This window comes from Eleutherodactylus coqui, chromosome 8 (assembly GCF_035609145.1).
Source record: "Eleutherodactylus coqui strain aEleCoq1 chromosome 8, aEleCoq1.hap1, whole genome shotgun sequence".
In the NCBI taxonomy this organism is placed as follows: Eukaryota; Metazoa; Chordata; class Amphibia; order Anura; family Eleutherodactylidae; genus Eleutherodactylus; species Eleutherodactylus coqui.
Window position 1 is genome coordinate 182,866,151 of NC_089844.1, and position 16,899 is coordinate 182,883,049.

At 43.7% G+C, this 16,899-nt stretch overlaps 1 protein-coding gene across 1 annotated transcript; it reads right to left on the bottom strand.

The window, feature by feature from the left end:
- Positions 1 to 1,453: 1,453 nt before the first annotated feature.
- Positions 1,454 to 2,380, bottom strand: LOC136578064 (olfactory receptor 10A7-like). The gene has a single exon (XM_066577973.1). The coding sequence runs from the start codon at positions 2,378 to 2,380 to the stop codon at positions 1,454 to 1,456; it is 927 nt and encodes a 308-aa protein (XP_066434070.1).
- Between the last annotated feature and the right edge of the window lie 14,519 nt (positions 2,381 to 16,899).

Here is a 16,899-nt window from a genome sequence, read left to right on the forward strand (position 1 = left end):
GCTAATTCGGGCTTTTCAGAAGTAAAAATTGTTGGGGGGGGGCACTCTTGCCGCTATTGTGGCTTACTAGTGGGACCTGGGAACTTGAGATGCAGCCCAACATGTAGCCCCTCGCCTGCCCTATCCGTTTCTGTGTCGTTCCCATCACTTTCTTGAATTGCCCAGATTTTCACAAATGAAAACCTTAGCGAGCATCGGCGATATACAAAAATGCTCGGGTCGCCCATTGACTTCAATTGGGTTCGTTATTCGAAACGAACTCTCGAGCATCGCGAAAATTTCGTCCCGAGTAACGAGCACCTGAGCATTTTGGTGCTCGCTCATCTCTATTAATCATCATTTCTACTACAAGAGTACACCACACTACACAGTGACAGGGAATGTACAAATGGTAGAAAAGCCGTAAACACCGTAATGCGGGACTGTGGCACCAACTCCAGGGGTGGAAGGGCCTGGTCCTAACTTAGCTGGGAGGGTGACAGGTCCCTACCTAATACGGGGACATCGTCTCAATAAAGACAGCCCAGCGGTCTTCTTTCTGGGGCCTGAATGTCACTTCAAGAACGCACTGACACACAAAGTAAACAGAACAGACAAATAACAAAACAACTGGAAAAGACTCAGCAGCTACTCATCTGCGGTTGCAGAACACCTGGCACAGTAAAGCTCCAACTCCACGTATTCCACTGTGTACGAAAATAAGCAGCACTGATTACCAGGACGGCAGAGAATAAATAATAACTACTCTGCACCTAAAACAATGGCAGAGTGAATAGAGAACCACACCTCCACCCTACTCTTAGGCATGGCTAATTCAAAAGGCAGTCATGCAGCAAGGCAGACAGCAATAGCAGATACTGCACATGATGCATTAACCCTTGACCTGCTTAACCAGGCAACCCGTTATAGCCTGTGCAAAAGCCACCATACCCCGACTTTGTCACAACCGACAAGCCACGACACAGATTTACAGTTTTGCTAGTTATCATATTGGCTATCCTATTAATGCACCTCGTTTGAAAAGTTAGTGACCAATTAAAAATAAAGTAGAATTTTCTGATGCTGATTCCAAATAAAGATTAAAACTAGAGATGAGCGAGTATACTCGCTAAGGGCAATTGCTCGAGCAACATTGCCCTTAGCGAGTACCTGCCCGTTCGAGACAAAAGGTTCGGGTGCCGACGCGGGGGAGCAGTGAGTAGCGGCAGTCAGCAGGGGTGAGCGGGGGGAGAGAGGGAGAGAGAGATCTCCCCTCCGTTCCTCCCCGCTCTCCCCCGCAGCTCCCTGCCCGCCGCCGGCACCCGAACCTTTTGTCTCGAGCGGGCAGGTACTCGCTAAGGGCAATGCTCGCTCGAGCAATTGCCTTTAGCGAGTATGCTTGCTCATCACTAATTAAAACCCTTACATTCTTAGTCCCTGGAATTTTCACTATTATCAATTTTTTTATTATGTTTTATTTTGTAAGAGTACATTTTCTCAGGGCTGAGCTCACTTCCCTATTCCGAAGTGTGTAGATTAAAGGATTCAGCATTGGCGTTACAATAATATAAAACGTTGCTACAATTTTGTCATTTTCTGGAAAATAATAGGATTGAGGTTTCATATACATAGCTGAACACGTGCCAAAATACAGGGTAACAGCCATTATATGAGACGCACATGTGGAAAAAGCTTTTCCTCTACTCTTAGAGGTTGACAGTTTCACGATTGATCTTATGATTCTGATATAAGATATAACAATGCAACAAACTGGTATCATTAGAATAATCACACAAAGGATAAACCTTATTGCATCATTGATAAAGTTATCGCCGCAGCTCAATGATAAATACCCCGGACCTTCACAGAAGAAATGGTTCATGACATTGTGTCCACAGGTTGGCACATTTATAGTAGTTGTAATCTGAATGAAAGAGAAGAGAAATCCGCATGCCCACGTACTTATAGCAGCGCGGAAACACAGCATATTGGTCATTAGTGTAACATAATGCAATGGGTGACATATTGCAATGTATCGATCATACGCCATGACAGCAAATAAAAAGCACTCAGTTATGCCCAGAGCGAGTGAAATGTACATTTGTGCAGCACAAGCTGCGAATGAAATGGTTTTTCTCAACGACATGAGGTCTTTCAAAGCTTTAGGCACATTTGTGGTAGAGTAGATGATATCCAAGATGGAAAGGTTTGTAAGAAAAAAATACATTGGAGTTTGTAGGCTTGTATTAGTTATAGTAACAATGATGATGAGGGCATTTCCAACACAGGTTATGATATAGAAGCCGAAAAACACCACAAATAAGGCTTTTTGTGTTTGTGGATCGCTAGAAAATCCGAGGAGAACTAATTCAGAAACGGATGTCAAGTTTTCCAAATCCATCTACCTGTTCATTTAAAAGCCTCAATCACATATGAGACATAGCTGCAGAAATACAGAATCATTCATGTCACATGATAGTCATGTCAGGATTTGGGACTAGCTAAATCAAAGTACGAAAGACATGAATAGAATACTGCAAATAATGTTCTATCACTGAATTTACAATATTTATACATAATATGGAAAAATATTGAACAAATGCAACTGTGTGCAATGATGAGTGCTGCTGTTGATCATCCATATATGTGCAAAATGGGCTGATGAATCAATCAGTAAAATGAGGTATAATGTAATATGGATATATTGTACTGTGTGTGTATATGCAAGGGAAAATTAAGTTATACAGTGATCCCCCAGTCTACAATCCTAATTAGTTTCAGGACCACCATTGTATGTTGGAAATATTGTATGTTGAAGCCATATATCTATAGAAAACTGGTTACTTGTTCCAAAAGGTGTCAACCAAAAGTCATACAAAATAAAAGCTAGAATTAAGCGGATGGCGCACGTCCTTATGTCTAAAATCAGAAGGAGCTGCTGGAAGCAGGAAATCTATGTAGCATGCAGCAGTTTCTTCAGGGTCTGTACATTATATACAGCATACCAGAAAAATAACATAAGATGATAAGTGATAAAGGAGTCCTATGTGCTTCCTCGTGGAAGCCCTGGTCTCCTATCCGCCGCGCCTGTGTCTTCTCTTAGCTCGGTGCTTTTACCAGTGCCCCGTTATCCGGGTTCTCTTGTTCTCTCTTTCCAAAAATGTATGAAGTCTAGTCCAATCCCGTCTGCTCTAGATGGGATAGGTGTGTCACTGGCCCTCTGTCGGGGGAGAGCAGAGGAACAGGCACTTAAGAGAGTGTTGTAATTGCACCTCCTCGGGACTCGTACGATCCGGGGTGAACCGGAGTGACACGGCAGGGCGGAGCAGGGGACTCCCCTATTCCCAACTTGTGGGGTTGCATACGGCTTTATAGACACTGATTCTGTATCAAGAAGTTATGTCAATTCTTTTTTTTTTTTTAGAAAAACTCAGCACTGCATAGACTACAGAATGGATTCCCACTGAAATCAATAGCACACTTTAGGACATGGACTTCGGCATAGATTTCACATCAACTGCACTGTGAAATCCACTGTGTGAGCAGAACCTAGGGGACCATTTTTAGAGTTATTTCATAAAACACAAACTAATGGGCAAGGACGTCCATAGACATTGTAGAAAAACTCTGAATAGTTCCCATCCCTAACAACTCCACCAAACAAACGGAATCTTTAATCAGAATTAATGTCTAGCCATCCATTTTGGTCCAACATGTCTCTCTAGTAGCTTTGTAATTTGCTCCATTGTATTTTGGCTTAATGCAGTCGCTACAAGAAAAAAGGGGGTGCAAACTGTATATGACTTTATAAAGCTAATACTGAACTCCTGAGAGCTGTGATATCCAGAAGCAACTAATTGTGATGGCTGTGAATACCTACAAAAGACAGTGTCCTGGCAATCGGTGGCAACCATATGACCAGGCTCCGTGGTAGGCACGCCACTGCCAATGAGCAAGCAATTTAAATTTCTTTAGTGAAAAGTAATAATCTTGATTCATTTTATATGTTGTTTCTATACAATTGAGAATGACACATAGAACAATGAAACATACATAAAAATGATCTGTTTAGATTGTAAATGTGTTTCAAAATGGAAGGAAGAAGGGCACGTTCCCATGGATAAATAGTGATTTAGTAATAATCTTTATCTAGCACCGACATGTTCTGCAGGACATTATAACTAGGAAAAAAACAAGTTTATGAACAGAGCGTGGCATGACTGTTGGCTAAGACAGACACTGCTTATTGAATTTCGCTCGCCATAGTTCCCCCTACACAGCCAACATGACATGTAGAAAGGCAGCGCAGGCCTCTCGTAGCAGGTTGCAGACTTTCTTCTTCCCGTACTACCAGAAGAGAACCCGCGGCTGGTGCCCAGACATCCCTTACCTGATGGCTTCAGCAATAATATGAGCACTACAGCAGCACTCCTGACAGCATCTCCCAGTCCAGTGGAAAACCCAAAGAGAAAGAATCGTCCTCCTGAAGTCCTAAGAGAGGTGGATGAAACTCGAAAACACACTGCACACAGTGCTGCTCCCTCTCCCAAAATGGTGTCCAGCCACATGTCTCCTAAAGGAGTCAGCACCTCCTCTACAGCTGGACCTTTAATAAAGGAGATGATGCTGGCATTAAGAAGCTCCCTACCACAGTGACCCAAACTTCATCTCTGCCTCTTTCAACTCATCCATAAAGGAAGTGGAAGAAAGAATGTCCAACTTCAAACAATGCAATGGAAGTTCTAGGATATCTCAGAAAAAATAAGCCCAACAGAATTAAAAGATTGTTTGACCCAACTAATGAAAAAACTTTTATCAGCCACCACTACTCAAGAATTCGCTATTGACAGGGTGCACCATCTTCAAACACTAAATTTCCTCCCTGATAATGTTTCCTGCAATGTCATCGCAAGGATCCATTTTTTCATACTTAAGGAGGCTCTCATGTTCACTTCCTGTAAGGCAGCAGCTTTTCCTGGCCCGTTCGCAAATATACAGATGTTCGCCAACCTATCAATATCCACAATATAAGCTAGAAAAACTCTCACGTATCACAGATACATTGAGGTGAGAAAAAAATCTTGCAGAGTGTGGATTCCCTATGAAGTTAATTGTTCATAAAGATGACACCTCTCACACTACCTACAAACCAGTAGATGGCAAAAAGTTACTTGCAGTTTAGGGACTACACATCCTAGAAAACCCACCAAACAATCTACAAAAATCTGCTACAAGGTTGTCCCAAGATAGGTCACAGCCTTCTAAATCCCGCTGAACCCATTTCCAACCCTAGCCAAATTAGAGGATTCGTCATGCACAATTTTCTCCCTCCAATTTCAGCAGGTCTTGATCCTTGCTAGTACTAATGTGCTTTCTGTTACTCTTGTTTAGGTTTTTTCTGTCACAAGGAATTATGCTTAAGGAAGAATACTCAGAATTCCTTCTATGTCACTCGTTAACAGTTTGTTCATTATAACTCTCTTGGTTTCTTCTTCTTCCTATTTTATTCTAAAATCTGGCAATGCTCTAAGGGTCCAAGTCACTTGTAATCCATTTTTATTTTTAAATGTCACTCAGAATTTGTTCTCTCAGTGCCAAAGGGCTAAATTCACCATTTAAGAGATCATTGGTATGGAAAGACGCATTGAAAGACAAGGTGCATATTGTATACATCCAGGAGACGCATTCTGCATTTGCTTTGTGCAATACATTCTCCCACAATAAATTTCCTACATTTGTTTTATTCTGGGGGTATGAGGGCTGAAGTCTTTATCACATTTAAGAACAACATTAACGTTGTCATTTCTGAATAAATTAGAAACAATTCTATCTGGTTGAGTCTACAGCACTCAAGTGACCCTGGTAAATGTTTATGCCCCAAACTTTTCCAAATCACTTTCTTAAACAAAAGTATCAAAAAAAAATTTAAAGCCCATATGGGAAAACTCATAATTTGCAGAAATTTCAATATCATTCCAGACAAATAGCTTGACTCCACTAGCTCACATACTAGGACTTCACCTGTTCTTGCTCCATAAAGAGGCTCTTTTGACACATTTAAGTGCCTTAACTCTTCTAGAGAATTCACATATTATTCACCATGACACAAATCCTTCTCCAGGATTGACCTTTTTCTAGTTGATAGGTGGACCCTCTCTGTTACACTAATCTGGGAAATTGGTAACATAGTCTGGTTGGACAATTCCCCTATTTTCCTTCTTCTCGCATTAGCAAAGTCCAGAAAACAGTTGGAGGAATAATATTTCCCTCATGAGAATTCATCAATATAAGAAAGTGATCAAAGAACGCTCTGGAACTGCCAGTCAGCATGTAATAAACTCCCCACCATCCCCGACTTTTTTACTGTTAAATCTTTAAGTCTGCTCACTCTCACAGAAACGTGGATACAGCAGTCTGACAAGGCCTCCCCTGCTGCACTGTCTTACAATGGCCTGCAGTTCTCCCATACCCCGAGACCAGATGACAGGCGTGGCGGAGGAGTAGGTGCTCTTCTCTCCCCGAAATGCACCTACCAGGTCATCCCCCCTGTACCCTCACTCACTTTTTCATCCTTTGAAGTACATATGCTACGGCTTTTCCGTCCGCTGTCCATGCGAGTAGCAGTTATCTACCGCCCCCCAGGTGCCCCTCGCCTGTTTTTGGACCACTTTGCTGTCTGGCTCCCCCACTTCCTATCCTGTGAAATTCCAACCCTCATCTTAGGTGATTTTAACATCCCCACTAATGACCCCAACTCCCCATCTGCCTCTCAGCTTCTTTCATCACCTCCTCCCTTGGTCTCTCTCAACTCACAGCCTCTCCCACTCACAGGGATGGCAACACTCTTGATCTGGTCTTCTTCTGTCTCTGCTCTGTATCCAACTTCACTAACTCCCCTCTCCCGCTCTCAGATCATAACGTCCTCTCTTTCTCTGTCTCTCTCTCTAACATCTCTCCAGACCCACCTACCTACCGTACCTACAGGAACCTTAAGGCCATTCACACCCAGGACTTTGCTGAATCCCTACAGTTCTCTCTGTCCCCTATCTCTCTCCTCTCCTGCCCCAACCTGGCTGCCGCTCACTACAACACTGCTCTCAAACATGCCCTGGATGAAGCGGCGCCCCCCGGGACCCGAGCCATTCGATGTAGAACGCAGCAACCCTGGCTCACACCTCAAACGCGCTTCATTCGGCGGTGCTCTAGGAGTGCTGAACGGCTGTGGAGGAAATCGCAAATGTCCGCAGACTTCCTCCACTACAAATTCATGCTCAGAACCTACAACCTCGCCCTCCATCATGCCAAACAAGTCTATTTCTCCTCTCTAGTCTCCTCACTATCGCACAACCCTAAACAGCTCTTTGATACTTTTCACTCTCTTCTCAGCCCTAAACCGCAGCCCCCTGTGACAGATCTCAGTGCTGTAGAGTTGGCTGCTTACTTCAAAAAGAAAATAGACGGCATCCGTCAGGAAATAACTTCCCAATCCCAGACTAGCCCTGACCCTAGTCTTGTCAGCACTGCATCTAGCTCCTGCTCACTGTCTGTACTCAGACCAGGGACAGAGGAAGAAGTCTCCAAATTGCTCTTCTCTGCTCGCCCCACCACCTGCGCTAGCGACCCTCTCCCCTCACACCTCCTCCGTTCCTTCTCCCCAGTGGTCATAGTAACATAGTATGTAAGGCTGAATGAAGACAATGTCCATCTAGTCCAGCCTGTCTATCCTCCTGTGTTGATCCAGAGGAAGGCAAAAAACCCCAAGGCCAGAAACCAATTAGCCCTTTTGGGGAAAAAATTACTTCCCGACTCCCTAATGGCAATCAGACTGTTCCCTGGATCAACCCCTAATAGTTCCTACCTGCCTATATACCAGGATTGACACTTAACCTAATATTTATATCCTGTAATATCCTTCTTCTCCAGAAAGACATCAAGTCCCCTTTTAAACTCCTCTATGGATTTTGCCATCACCACTTCCTCCGGTAGAGAGTTCCACAGTCTAACTGCTCTTACAGTAAAGAATCCCCTTCTATGGTCATCTCCCATCTCACCACTATATTCAACCTCTCTCTGACCTCTGGCATCTTTCCCTCTTCTTTCAAACACGCCATCATATCCCCACTGCTAAAGAAGCCGACTCTGGACGCGACCGATGCTGCCAACTACCGACCCATCTCAAATCCCCTTCATCTCCAAACTACTAGAACGCCTGGTTTACTCCCGCCTTGTAAGCCATCTATCAGAGCACTCTCTCCTAGACCCCCTACAGTCTGGCTTCTGACCTCAACACTCGACAGAAACTGCCCTTTCTAGGGTATCCAATGACCTACTGACAGCCAAATCGAGGGGCGATTACTCCCTACTGATCCTCCTCGACCTTTCCGCAGCGTTTGACATTGTTGACCACAAACTTCTCCTCAGTATGCTTCGCTCCATTGGCCTAAAGGACATTGATCTCTCCTGGTTCTCCTCCTACCTATCTGACCGCTCTTTCAGTGTCTCCTTTGCTGGCTCTACCTCCCCTCCTCTTCCTCTTGCTGTTGGGGTCCCCCCAGGGCTCAGTCCTTGGCCCCCTCCTTTTCTCTATCTACACAGCCCCTATTGGACAAACCATCAGGAGTTTTGGCCTCCAATACCACCTGTATGCTGACGACACCCAGCTATACACCTCTGCCCGTGACATCTCTGCACCTTTCCTCCAAAACATAACCAACTGTCTGTCCGCTGTCTCTAACACTATGCCCTCTCTCTACCTAAAACTAAACCTCTCTAAAACTGACTTACTGGTATTTCCACCCTCCACTAATCGACCTCATCCTGACATTTTCATCTCGGTGTGTGGCGCCACCATAACTCCTAGACAACACGCCCGCTGCCTTGGGGTCATATTTGACTCTGATCTCTCTTTTACCCCTACATCCAATTTCTGGCCCAAACATGTCAGCTGCACCTCAAGAACATCACAAGAATCCGCTCTTTTCTCACTGTGGAGACGTTAAAAATGCTTACTGTCGCCCTCATCCACACCCGGCTCGATTATTGCAACTCGTTGCTGATCGGCCTCCCCTGCACCTGGCTCTACCCTCTCCAATCCATCCTGAATGCGGCAGCCAGGCTCATCTTCCTGTCCAGCCGCTACTCGGATGCCTCTGCCCTGTGCCAGTCACTGCACTGGCTGCCCGTTAAATACAGAATTCAATTTAAGCTCGCTACCTTCATCCACAAAGCCCTCCACAGTGCAGCACCCAACCTATATTGCTTCCCTCATCTCAATCCATCACCCAGTCCGGACTCTCCGCTCTGCTAATGAAACCAGACTGAGTGCCCCTTTAATTCGAACTTCTCATTCCAGCCTCCAAGACTTCTCCACAGCACCGGTCCTCTGGAACGCACTACCAAAGGCTACCCCAGCAATCCAGGACTCGCAGAGCTTCAGGCGTGCTCTAAAAACGCACCTCTTCAGGGAGGCATACCGCATTCCCTAAACAAACCCCTCTGTACTCCGCATGATAACATGCTCCCTGACCTATTGACTGCAATCCCTGCTAGCCATCATAAACCGCTCCTGCAGTCACACCGTTTCTGCCGTCACACGGCTAAATGTCTGACCATTATCTATGTGTATAACATCGCTCACTCTTCCACTTCGCCATAACGTGCATATCTCCAGCCCCTTTACCTTCTGTATCACCCCACTATTCGTAGTATGTAAGCTCATTGGAGCAGGACCCTCACCCCTATTGTATCAATCAACTGATTACTATATGTAACCGTGGTTCTGTAATTTTTGTATTTTGTCTTTCTGCATTCCCCCCTGCCTATGTAAGCGCTGTGGAATATGTTGGCGCTATACAAATAAAGTTTATTATTAAAGAAGCAATGTATATTTTTGATTAACACAAACCCAGACACAGACCTTCTCTCTTCATGGAATGCTTACAAAGTTTTCATGCAGGGTATTTTGATAAAAATCAGTTTACAACATAAGAGGGAAGAACAACAACACATAAATGGCCTCCTCTCACAGATTTCTAACTTAGAGCAGATTATACAATTATTCCGCTCGGATGCGCTCCATAAAGAACTTATCTTAATTTTGACATAACCTGCGTTCCCTAATTGAGGAATTTGATACGTCAGTAAAATTCTCCTGAATAACTCACTATACTTTTGTTAAGAAGACTTCAAGATTGATGGCCCAAATAGCTAAACCACACAATGTTATATCCAAAACTCCCTTTCTTTTTTAACAAAGCGGCTGAGGGGTAAAGTTATTTCACCCTCAGGACATAGCCAATGAATCCAACCTATTTTATTCCAAGGTATACAATCTTAAAGATGACACTTCCACACCTAAACACAACATTAATCTAATCAATAGTTTCCTAGGGAAAATAAACCTTCCTTCTATTTCAGAGAAAAATTAAAGAGTCGGGGATGCCACTATCTGCCTTTCGGAGGTTTCTATGCTAATAAAGTCACTGAAAACTCATAAATCTCAAGACAGATTTTCAAATGAGTATTACAAAGTTTTTTCTTCAGTCCTGGCTCCTTATTTATCAGCAACGTTTACCAAGGCCATCTCCTGTAGTAAATTTCCAGATGAGATGATACAGGCTACCATAATTACTATACCCAAAACTGGAAAATCCCTAGACTCTCTACCTTGTAGGCCTAAGGCAACAACGAAAAAAGTAAACTTGTTTGCGGATGATGTCCTGTTGATCTTGTCAGATCCTTCAGATCCCTCATTGAGCGAAGTCTATGGGGCTATACTCTGTTTCAGTTGAGTTTCACATTACACAGGTTTTGATTATTTACATAGATGGATCTCTAAAAGAAGCCATTCAAAAAGAGTTCCCTCTCCAGTGGCAGAATAAAGTCAATCACTATTTAGGTATCAAACTGTGCTTTCCTTTGATGGACATGATCATAGCAAAACTTTACCCACTGCTGCTGCAATTTCAAGAGGAGCTGGTAATCCTTGCAAAAACAGAACCTTCATGGCTGGGTCGGGCTGTGTTATATAAAATGTAAAGTCTGCCAAAAATTTTATATCACTTTCGCACAATTTCTCTCCCTGTGTTACAGCTTAGAAATGTCAAAATTTCAAAAACAATTATCCAAATTTCAATAGAGGGATAAAAGGCCTAGAGTTGCTTCCCCTAGTCAGGAGACAAATAGGCCTGAGAGTACCCAATTTGTGGTCCTATTTCCACACAAATAGAATCCCAGCTGATTGATCACAGGCTTTTAAAAACCCTCCTGGTAGCCTCTGTACTTAGACCCCTTTGCAGCATCCCATAGGGTCACCCCGAACACATGGCATACGCTGAAGAGCTGGGAGGACAAGATGCCTTTCCGGAAGGATACACGTAGCCAAGGTTAGGGCAGCGCTGGGCCTCTTCTGGGGACTCCCAGCATGGCAAACAAATAGGATAGCAGGTGTAGAGGGATTTTTCATGGGTGACGCCACCATTCTGATTACCTCCTGGCATAAACATCGGCGGGGAAAATAAATTAGACATAGACAGTTTAAATACCTCAGGTCCCTGAGAATGGTCAGGGTCCAGAAACAACTTTACTGGAAACTTCAACAATACAATGCATATTTTAAAGAAGCAACAGTGCAGGCAATTCAATAAACTTGACAGTAGTACCTCCACACAGTGATCAAGGCTTCAGACCAACCCATGCATGATTAATTAAAGACTCGTACCTCCACTCAACGGGATTCAGAGTTCCGGACTCTTGAGTGTGAACAATGCCTAAAAAGTGCCTCCACAAGGCGGTCCCAGACTTCAGGGCACGCTGGTGTTCGAAACGCATAATTAAGTACCTCTACAATGGGCCTTACTGCACACTTGCTCACAAATACTCTTGCTCTCACTCCTCTCGGGTGGGACTCACTCTTCTCACAAACACATCAACAACGGGAAGCCTCTCCTCCTCTTCCATGCTTCTTTACATGAGAGCTGAAGGTGCCCCCATTCAGCTGGACCTTCCTGATTGCCACTCCTGAAGACATGGAACTCCTTTCCCACTCGCAACCACTCACATTTATAACCTCTATCTTAACACGTGACGGGATAGAAATTGATACGTTACAGACAGATAGCTCATGCTATGCAGACATTAACTCATCACACACTGAGGGGTCAGTCACACTGGCGTTTTTCCTGCATGATAAGACGGACGTACTGCTGGTGCGGATGACTCTCCGCACCGCCAGAAGAATGTGTATTTTCTTCCGGAGGTGCGGAGAGTCGTCCGCACCTGCAGTGCGGCCGTGTTAGGGCGCAGTCACACGGGCACTGATCCGCCCTTATCGTGCAGGAACACAGGCAGACGGCGTCCGTGTGACTGAGCCCTGAAGCTGCACAATACACATAAAAGAATGACAAGGCATTTTGCACAGTGCATCAACACAAGACATTACATGTATGACATTATGGAGGTGGCCAGCAAAGTATGTATAGAGCCATGTGGACAAGTAGAGGAGTTATCTACACTAATGACTTGATGTGAGATGACATCCTTCTCCCTTTTTCAGTCCTCATAGAAAAATTTAGAAGACTTTAAGTTCTTACAAATCTGCAATTTTCTGGGGTCCTCTCAGCTTCAGTGGATGGATATCCCTTAGAAGTTAAACAAAATGCTTAACAACTCTACCCCTGCCTCCCGCTCCCTTGTTAGAGTGTGCTATGATGTTCTCTCAAGAGCTATGGGAGACAGAAAAAGAGCCCACCATCTGAACTGGGAGAGGGATCTCCGGGAACAGTTCTCTGTTGCCAAGTGGTTGTCTTCTTTAGAATGTTCTAATAGATCATCAATGAATTCTAACTTACTAGAGGTACATCTGAAGTTAGTGACTAGATGGCATTATACCTTGGCAAAATTAGTTAGTCTTTGCCAGTTCAAGTGATCAGAGCTGTGGTCTTACAGGTACACTCTTCCAGATATTTTGGTGCTACCCGCTGCTTTCTTCTTCCTGGGGGAAGGTATTCTCTCTCCTAAGGATGATTACAGGAACAAATATTCCTACTGTTAGAGAGCAATCTTATACCTAATCCAGTGAGGGGACTAGCATGCCATATGTTCCTCTCTGCAACGATCTTATACTCTAGGAGCCAGAGGTCCTTTAGGCCTCCATCCATTGAGGAGCTAATCCAGATGATTTCTGACAACTTTTATGAGAAAATGTATGCCCTTAAAATGGTTGGTTAGACAAGTACTAACCCTTGGATACATTATTATGCCAATTAACTTGCCTTTTTCCTTTGGTTTCTTCTCTTTCTCTCTTCTTTGTACTAAATGGATTCTTAAGTCGCCTGCACTAGTCCTAACTTCGGATTATTCAGATGTGGAGCACGCTCTACATTTGTCGTTTGACCAATGAAGTTTATATTATGAACATCCCAAGACTATAACAGTGCGACTGTAGTTTATGTGAATTGGACATTTTTTATTTGATATGAGTGTCATATCGATGCTACCATTGTATTATCTTTTTGTTATAAATTCAATAAAAACAAATTGGATAAAAAAGAAAAACACAAAGACATAGAAAGAAATAAAGTTGCAATCCATTAAAATATTTGATTCCAATTCACATGGTGGTGTAAAACTGCACTTGTGGTTTTATAGCAGCAACTAAAAAGTTTTTGATGTGAAACAAGACTAAAATGATGCACTAAATAATGTGCAGTCTTGAAATTGAAGAACTGACTGTTCTGTGTGGTGATGGGAGAATAAAAAGTCTTCAGTGTTTACTGCATCCGGGTATGCTGCCAGTTTTTCTTTATATGATTGAATATAATGATGCAGCAGACTGATCGCTGAGCATACATGTTTTAATTGGCAGATTACATGGGTTATATTACCTCCTCTATAGAACATTCACCATTTTTAAAGGAATACCCTTACAAACAGGAGCTATGTGATGTTAGCGGAAAAGCCCTATGGAGAAAATATATCAAGAGAATATGTCATTATTGGCAAGCTTATAATGTGTAGAGTGGCAGCTGGGAATATACCCATCTGCCATTCCACGTGTTTTGATTTGAAATACCTTGTGTAACAGTTATTATAACATGTCAGTAGCCTTAACCCCTTAGTTATAAATCCTGTAAGTGCCCTAACCCTTTAAGGACATGGCCTATTTTGGGCATAAGGACGCAATGATTGTTGACCGATTTTCATCTCCATTTTTCAAAAGCCATAACTTCTTTATTTTTCCAACGACACAGCCATACAAAGGCTTGTTTTTTGTGTGGCAAACTGTAGTTTTTATTGGTGCCATTTTTGGGTACATTTTTATGATTACAGGGAGAGAAAACGCATCAATTCTGCCATAGATTTTTTTTATAGCTTTTATCATGCAGCATAAATGACACAATCCATTTTCTCTGCAGGTTGATACAACGATACCAAAATTCTTTTATTTTTTTAAGGTTTTTCTACTTTTCCTCAATAAAAACCCTTTTTTTATTTCCATGGACGGAGCTCTGTGATGGATTATTTTTTGCAAGAGGAGCAAAATATTGGTAGCATTTTGAGGTACATACAATGTTTTGATCATTTTTATGCATTTGTTGGGAGGCAAAAATGAAAAAAAAAGCATTTTGCCTCACTTTTTAAGGGGAGAGGGTTATGCCTTTTGCTGCACAGGATAAATAGCATGTTCAATTTATTGTATATGTTGTTACAGATACGACAATACCAAAAATGTGAGATTTAAATTAAATTATTTTTTTCTTTTTTATGCCAATATGGGAAAAACCACAAAAAAAGGTTTTGTTTTTTTTCTTTTTTTTTACATTATTTTAAAAAAAATTTCACACTTTACTTTGGACAGACCCTCATTAGGAAGGCACACGCACTGGCACATCTTAGCTAAGCACCACAGTGATACCGCTGCCTCTTCTCCCGGGTTAGATGCTAGCATTGCTGCCCAACCCCCGCACGACCCTGCATCCACAGCGCACCCAAAATTTTCCCTGCGCAGTGATCAGCTGCCCTCATGCCACACACTCGCTTCATGTCGATGAGGAGGAGCCGGAGACACACACTGCAGAGGGTTGGCAGGGCCAGGCAGTGACTCTCTTTGAAAGTATGGGTGATAGCCAACAATGCTGATGACAATGGATGATAAATTAACGTACGATCATCATTCCAATCCCGTGCCACCTCCATCACAAAATTGTTAGGAGCCACAAACGTGCGCATAAAGGGGACTCAGGTGCCAGCACTTTTACACATCTTCACAATGTAGCAGCACATACTAACACCAAAGATTGGTTTGAAGCAGGAGGTGTCGCAAAAGTAGCCACCACAGGTATACAGTGACTCTGTGAAAGTCTCATGAAATCACTAACGCGCCCTGTGAATGCTCCAATCCAGTATCTCGGATAATTGTGGTTACGCTGATCCCCAGACCCCAAGCAGGAGGAGGAGAGGGCATAATAAGGCTGAGAAACCATGACCGAGGTAGGACCCGCTATAATCTGTGTAGAGACTCAGGGTCAGGCTCGGTCCCAGCCCCCACCTTTTGTGACCCAAGGTGCCGCGAGTTACATAGCAATGGGAAATCCATGTGTCCCCACACCATTCATTCTGTGTAGGTGTCAGATAGCTGAACACCGCAATAGGAAAGCCTTCTACACCCTACCCAAGTCAGTCAGTGTATTTGTGCGAGATAGGTAAAACACTGCAATGGAAAATCTTTGTGCACCAACAGCATAGACGAGCCCATGAAACTCAAAGACAGTATTACACATGAAGAAATCAGAGTGCCCAAACATGGCAGAGTTTCACCCCACCAAAAACCTCCGCCTCGGCCAAAATTTCTGCCTAATTCATTCTTTGTATGTGTCAGATAACTAAACAATGCAATGGGGAAGCCTTTATGCACCCACAGTATAGGTGGGCCTCTGGAACCCAGGGACAGTTTTAAGCAAGAAGAAAAGAGAGTGCCCAAAGATGGCAGAGTTTAACCCCGCCCAGGACCTTGGCCTACACTTCTGCCCTAGTCATTCGGTGTATTTGTGCCAGATAGGTAAAATACCCCAATCGGAAAGTCATCTGCACCCTAGCCAAGTCAGTCAGTGTATTTGTGCCAGACAGTTAAACCAACGCAATGGGAAGTCATTGTGCACCCACAGCATAGGGGAGCCCATGAAACTCAAAGACGGTACTACACATAAAGAAATCTCAGTGCCCAAAAAAGGCAGTTTCACCACGCCAAGGACCTCGGCCTCGGCTCACACCCTCAGTAATCGTGGGCATAAAGCGGACTCGGATGCTAGTACAACTGTGAACGTCTCATTAAATTAGTTACGGTTGCTTTCATCGCTCCAAAGTGTGGATGAACCAGAAAGAAGTTCCACAGGCCAAACTTGGCGCAGTTGAATTCTCCCCCAGGACCTTGGTCTCTGCCAACACCCTCAGTAATCGTGGGCCTCAAGTGGACTCGGATGCTAGTGAAGCTGTGCACGTCTCATTAATGCAGTAACGCTCCTTTTGTTTGACCCAAACCACTGTCTCAGATAACTGTGGTAACACGAGAGAAAATACATGTTGCCTAGCGCTGATCCCCAGACCCCAAGCAAAAGAAGGAGGTGGCACAATAAGGTCTAGAAACCATGACTGAGGTAGGACCCGCAATACTCTGTGTGGGAAGTACGTGAGCGGGCCCTGGGTCAGGCTCATTTGCAGCCTCCACCTTGTGTGACGCAAGGTGCCGTGAGATAAATAGCTATGGGGAATCCATGTGTCCCCACACACTTCATTCTGTGTATGTGTCAGGCAGCTGAACACCGCAATGGGAAACCTTTGTGCACCCACAGTATAAGCGGAATACTGAAACTTTTCTGTTGCAAGAGTATAGGCGAACCCCTCAAACCTTTCAGTAGCGAGTGT

Excerpts from the sequence above, each read along its gene's own strand:
- LOC136578064 (XM_066577973.1), bottom strand. The coding sequence starts at position 2,380 with ATGGATTTGGAAAACTTGACATCCGTTTCTGAATTAGTTCTCCTCGGA.